The sequence below is a fragment of the Trichechus manatus genome, unplaced genomic scaffold (assembly GCF_000243295.1).
Source record: "Trichechus manatus latirostris isolate Lorelei unplaced genomic scaffold, TriManLat1.0 scaffold00111, whole genome shotgun sequence".
Lineage (NCBI taxonomy): Eukaryota > Metazoa > Chordata > Mammalia > Sirenia > Trichechidae > Trichechus > Trichechus manatus.
This window is the reverse complement of record NW_004444047.1, coordinates 2946167-2952257: the sequence shown is the minus strand read 5'-3', so window position 1 is coordinate 2952257 and position 6091 is coordinate 2946167. Positions and strand designations below refer to the sequence as shown.

At 56.8% G+C, this 6091-nt stretch overlaps 1 protein-coding gene across 2 annotated transcripts in view; it reads right to left on the bottom strand.

The window, feature by feature from the left end:
• TRMT44 (tRNA methyltransferase 44 homolog) overlaps positions 1–6091 on the bottom strand; it is a 29034-nt gene that overhangs the window by 11974 nt on the left and 10969 nt on the right. For both annotated transcript variants that reach the window (XM_004383554.2, XM_023737976.1), the window contains exons 6-8: positions 4525–4596; positions 2102–2208; positions 1032–1215 (exon numbers count right to left, since the gene is read on the bottom strand). In XM_004383554.2, the coding sequence (XP_004383611.1) occupies positions 1032–1215; positions 2102–2208; positions 4525–4596 (363 nt within the window). The remainder of the gene's footprint in view (positions 1–1031; positions 1216–2101; positions 2209–4524; positions 4597–6091) is intronic.

Below are 6091 nucleotides of genomic sequence, written 5' to 3'. Positions count from 1 at the left end.
GGGCCCCACAGAGGAGCTGCGAGAAGACCTGCAGAAGGAACCTGGGCCCCACAGAGGAGCTGCGAGAAGACCTGCAGAAGGAACCTGGGCCCCAACAGCACCAGCGCCGATACTGCACGTGACACAGCAGAGAGCCATCCTCTGAGCCTGGACCACGGGGCACGGTCGCTGCCGTCGGCAAGCACCCACGGCGCGCCCAGCGCTGCGGCCGGGCCTAAAGACGTCACTCGTCTCATCCTTGACGCAGCCCGAGGCGGGTGCTGCTCGCCCCAGACGAGAACATGCGTGACTGGCCCAGGGGAGCGCTGCTGGGAGGTGGGGGAGCTGAGAGCTGAGCTCAAACCTGCCCTGATCCTTCTAAGCTCTGTGACTTGGATGTGACAGGGGCACAATGACAGTCTTGTAAAAGAATGGTATCAGAAAATCGATGTAAATTAACGTAAATACTCCACATGGCTCTTCCCAAAGGGCCAGGCCGTCCAGGTGGGGGGCCAGATCCCACTGGGTCGACCCGGCCCCTGGCAGGCACCACAGCAACACAGTTACTAACAGACGGGGCCGGGGCCAATTCCGGCCATCACCAAATGACGTTTCAGCTGAACTAATGAGACTCTTATGGAAAACTCGGACATCATTCTGAGCTTCTGAAACAGAGCGAGGCAGGCCTCAATACCAGCCAGTTATCCAGGAACCCAAACAAGGAGAGGGAACTGAACGGAAACAGTTCAACCTCGGGTGACGCGCAGGTTAGAAAACACCGCTCGCGCAAGCTGCTGCCTGCTCTGGGGAGGTCCTGAGGGCCATCCGCAGAGTCTGCGGAGCAAACAGGCTCTGCCAGGGTCCTGCAGAGCCGGCCCAGGCCCGGGGAGGGAGTGCCAGGCATCTCCAGAGGAAGGGACTGGCCACACGCGCCCGCTGAGCCCGGGCTGAAGATGGCGCAGCACCACCGTGAAATCACCACGTGACACAGCCCTAACGCTCCACCTAAACACTGACACAGCCCGAGGACAGCGGCAGTGGTCAGAACGTACTCTTTTGGTTGAAGGAATCCGAAGGCAGTCTTCTTCTACGTGAAACCCGCACGTCAGCCCCACTTCCTTAATGAAATCCAGGTACTCGCGGTATTGCGTCTTCTGGCTCTGCCGCCGTGGATATTTCCCAACAAAGTCAAAGAAGCAGCAGGGGAGGACAAAGAAACGGCAGCGGTAGGATGACCTTCAAGAAAATCAACAACCAGAGAAACCAGAAACCTTGAATAACGTCATTAAGTAAGACAGTAGAAATCCACTTGGCAATAATGCATCAGGGCAAAACAGGGAAGATCTGCTCCTGGCTGATGCTGTCTTTTACATAAAACAATGACTGCAGACTTCCCCAACTTAATTTCTAGAAGCAATACATCATGTTATGTGGCTTACACGTTTTCAATAAGCTACAAATCCAATTACTTTTATAAAGAACAGCTTTCTGTTGCAGACATGCTAGTCATCTGCAATGTAAGACTTCCTGAAGTACTAAGACTCCAGTTACAACCAAGATTTCAGAGGCAGGCAGACACAGACCACGTGAAGACCTGGCGGTTGGCATATGTGATTCCCTGAGAGCTAGAAGAGTTAAACGACTCTCACACAAAGGGGACCTGCAGCAGTCCTGACGCGACAGACATGCGTGCTCTTAAAAGGAAGAGACAAATACAGATGTTTAGGTTAAAAAGCCATATCATCGGGGGCCTCCTTCAAAGACAGACCCTCCTGTTATCAGGAAAAAACTTCCCAAAAAAGACACACCTTCCAATAGTGGCTGTAACTACTGAGGTCAATCACAGCGTTGATCAGCGCTGTCTGGGAAAAACACGATGCGAACCACGTGTGTAATTCTAAATCTCAAGTAGTCATATTTTCAGAAAGTAAAAAGAAACAGGTAGAATTTAGATTAATGACACATTTAATTCAGTCCGACATACTCACACGTTATCGTTCCAACAACCTGGACTGGCCACACTTCAGGGGCTCGGGCCACACGTGGCTCGAGGCGCCTGTCCTGCCCAGCACTGTGTGGACGACAGAATGTCCTGGTCGTCTGCCACGCCACCTGCCCTCACCTGGCTGCGATGACAGGTATCCACGGCGTGAGTTCATCAGAATGGTTCCCGATTAACCAGTCCACGTCAGGGAAGAGGTTCTTATCCTCGGGGGTGACTGCACCTTCCTAGAGAACACCACAAAAACCAGACTAAGTGTTGAGTCAACAAGCATGAGCCTGCGAGGCAGCGAGACACAGAGGATGAGCAAAGGCCCTGAGGTCACATGCTGGGCTCACACGGCAGGGATCAGCCTCAACGCCCTGTGGGCCGGCCATGGCTTCCTCCACAGAGGGCGGGAGGCATCCTGCTGCCCCGAAACCACGGAGGACCAGGGGAGGGAGAGTGATGGTGCCCAGCCCAGGGTCTCACTCAGAGGGCATGTGGTACTGGGGACGCCCAGGTCATCTCTGGAGAAGGTCTTGCTGTTAACTGCCGACGAGTCAATTCTGACCCATGGCAACCCCATGCATGCAAAGCAGAACTGCTCCAAAAGGTTTTCAAGACTATGACCTTTTGAAAGCAGATTGCCAGGCCTGTCTTCTGAGGTGCCTCTGGGGGGCTCTGAACCACCAACCTTTTCGTTAGTAGTTGATTACTTAATTGTGCCACCCAGCATTGAATGAACTAGGCATATGTTTCTGAGGGCTATCTCCTTTGATCACTGAAAACATGGCTTTTTAACCTAAACAAAAAGAAGCTGCGGGAGAGATGCTGTGGATGACCTGTCTCACTGTGGCACCATGAAATGTCTTGACTGTGGCGCTGTGAACCGTCTGGCCGTGGCGCCGTGAACCGTCTGGCTGTGGCGCTGTGAACCGTCTCACTGTGGCACCGTGAACTGTCTCACTGTGGCACCGTGAACTGTCTTCCTGTGACAGAACATGGCAGGGAAGCAGCGGCCAGAGTGGGCCAGTGGGAAGCAGCCCAGCTCTGACCCAGGCCTGAAGGCGGAGGAGAGAGCAGGACAGTGTAGAATAACAGAGCGCAGACGAGGGGCGCCAGCACGCAGTCCCAGGCACCTTCCGCGGGCCTTTACCGTCCGTCTGCAGTTCTAGTCCTGGTGCTTGAGTCCGCACAGGTGCTTCTGCGGACACGTAAACACTACTGGACAAAGTGAGGTCTAGCTGGCGTGTGCACAATCTGCAGGCGGGAAAGACGAGTCTCCGGCACTGCTGATGCCTCATCAGCACCCACTCCAGATTTAAACTGGCCCATCTGTCTCTTTAAATGGCCTGTCTGAACACAGACACGGCTCAGTGGTTAGCTGCTAACCAAAACGTCAGCAGTTCAAATCCACCAGCCACTCCTCGGAAATCCCGTCCACGGGGCAGTTCTCTGTCTACAGGGTCGCTGTGAGTCAGAATCGACTTGACAGCAATGGGTTTGGGTTGTTTTTTTTTAACGAACACAAACCTAAGTTACGTTTAATGACTACCATAATCACTCCGACAGTTACCTTGTCAATGGCACCCCAGACAACAAACCCCCCTGCTTTTTATAAGAGGTTTTCATTAGTATTGCGAAGGTAGCGAACTGCAACACTCCCGTTTCACACACAACCTCACAAACGTTAGGACACTCTGCAACCACCACAGGGCTGCCGTCACAAACAGATGCCAGGCCCTGCAGCAGAGGCCTCACTGCTGACCCACGTGCCCCCACCCAGCCAAGCCCTGCAGGGGAGGCCTCACTGCTGACCCGTGGGCCCCACTCAGCCAGGCCCTGCAGTAGAGGCCTCACCGCTGACCCACGTGCCCCCATCCGGCCAGGCCCTGCAGGGGAGGTCTCACGGCTGACCTACATGCCCCCACCCGGCCAGGCCCTGCAGGGGAGGCCTCACTGCTGACCCACGTGCCCCCACCCAGCCAGGTCCTGCAGGGGAGGCCTCACTGCTGACCCGTAGGCCCCCACCCGGCCAGGCCCTGCAGGGGAGGCCTCACCACTGACCCACGTGCCCCCACCCGGCCAGGCCCTGCAGGGGAGGCCTCACGGCTGACCAAGGCCTGAGCAGATGGCTGGGCTCCAGGCACTAGAGAAGGTGCCACACAGAACAAGCGTCCCACTCCACCCGCAGGCAGCTCGAGGGCCATCAGCCTGAAGGAAGACACACGCTCGGGGAGACAGCACCACTGCTGAGCAGAGAGCACTCCCACTCCAATTTAACCAGAAAGGGGTGAAAACTGTGAAACTTCACCCCACTCACTTCTCCCTCTGTGAATCACACAGCGGTCACACCCACGTGGGTTAGCGTGGCCCCATGCCTGACGGGCCAACACACGGGGCCTCTCATCAGACCAGAGCGGTCACACTCACGTGGGTTAGCGTGGCCACACGCCTGACGGGCCAACACACGGGGACACGCAGGACCTCTCATCAGAACAACTGAAACAATGGGACAGGACAGTCTGCGCTGAGACCACGTGAATCAACAGAGCCCATACCTCCAGCTGCGTCTCTGGTCCGAACATGGCCCATATTTTTCTTCTTCGGACATCAATCCCTCTGCCTGGATGCTGAAAGAGTTAATTTTAGAGGTCAAGGTCAAGCTCGACCATACTACATTAGCAAGAGCTACAAAGCCCTGCAGGGACCGCCCCGGTATTCAGCATGAGGCCCCCTCTGCTTTTACGGACCGTGCGAGCACAAGTTCTCAGCCATGTGCAACGGTCGCCCGCCCCACACGGCACCGACAGGCCCTTGTATCTCGCACACAGTCACTACGGGTCCTCACAGGGGCACAAGGCCAAGGCAGCCCTGTGTCTGACCACAGCATCCTTTCATCTAGGGACCAGGACCAGGATGCTAGAGAATACGAGCCTGGCTCTCGGCCCTCAGTCCACTTGAGGTTCCTGGTCGCTGCACTCCTGCTTCCCGAGGGAGACACAGCCGACCCTCTCGGGCCACTTCTGCCAGTAGTGACCCTCACCTACAGCTCGTGACCATGCACAGCTCTCACGGGGCCACCTGACTTGTGCCCAAGTCTAGGAGGAGGAGGGGGCACGAGGCACCTCCCACCACCCCACGCGCCAGCTTCCAAATCACCACGTAACGTGCCAGCACCCACGGACAGCCTGTATACAAGGATTATGCTCCAAACTCCTTATTTTATAAAACACCTCCATAAGTGAATGCCAACAGCCCTGCCTGAAGCCCCCACAGCTGTGAGCGCACATCTGTCCCAGTAGGTGGAGGCTCAGCAGGAAGACGAGCAGCTTTGGCATCAGGCAGACTGGGCTTTGAATCCCAGATGTGTCACTCACAGCAGGGACGCGCTGGGCCCGTGCCCTCTGCTGCAGAGCAGGGAAACAGCACCCAGGGCGTCGGCTACACTGGGAGGAGCGTGCAGCACGGAGACTCTCGGCAGGGGGCGCGCCCGCGTGCACGCACACTCCCACGCACACGCACCGCACTCCACAGGCTGGGTACTGTCCTGAGCACCTCATCGCCTTGACCCCACTGCACAGACAGCTGGTCAACCGGTGCGAAGCCCTGTGCCGCACTGCCCACGCAGCTGTGTGTGCGCGCCTGATCGGCCTTCCTTGCCAGAACAGGAGCTTCTCAAGGGCAGGTCCCGCCTGACCCTTCACTCTCCGCCAGTGCCCCAAATGGGAGGTTTTCAAGAGAAAAAAACTGACAGCAAAAGCACACAGCTGCTGCTGGAGCCTGTCATCTTATGGCCTGTCACCTTACAGCCTGTCACAGCCTGTGCCTCACGGCCCACCACCTCACGGCCTGTCACCTTACAGCCTGTCACAGCCTGTACCTCACGGCCCACCACCTCACGGCCTGTCACCTTACAGCCTGTCACAGCCTGTATCTCATGGCCCACCACCTCACAGCCCATCACCTCACGGCCTGTCACCTTACGGCCTGTCACAGTCTGTACCTTATGGCCCACCACCACACGGCCCACCACCTCACGGCCTGTCACCTTACAGCCTGTCACAGCCTGTACCTCACGGCCCACCACCTCACGGCCTGTCACAGTCTGTACCTCACAGCCCATCA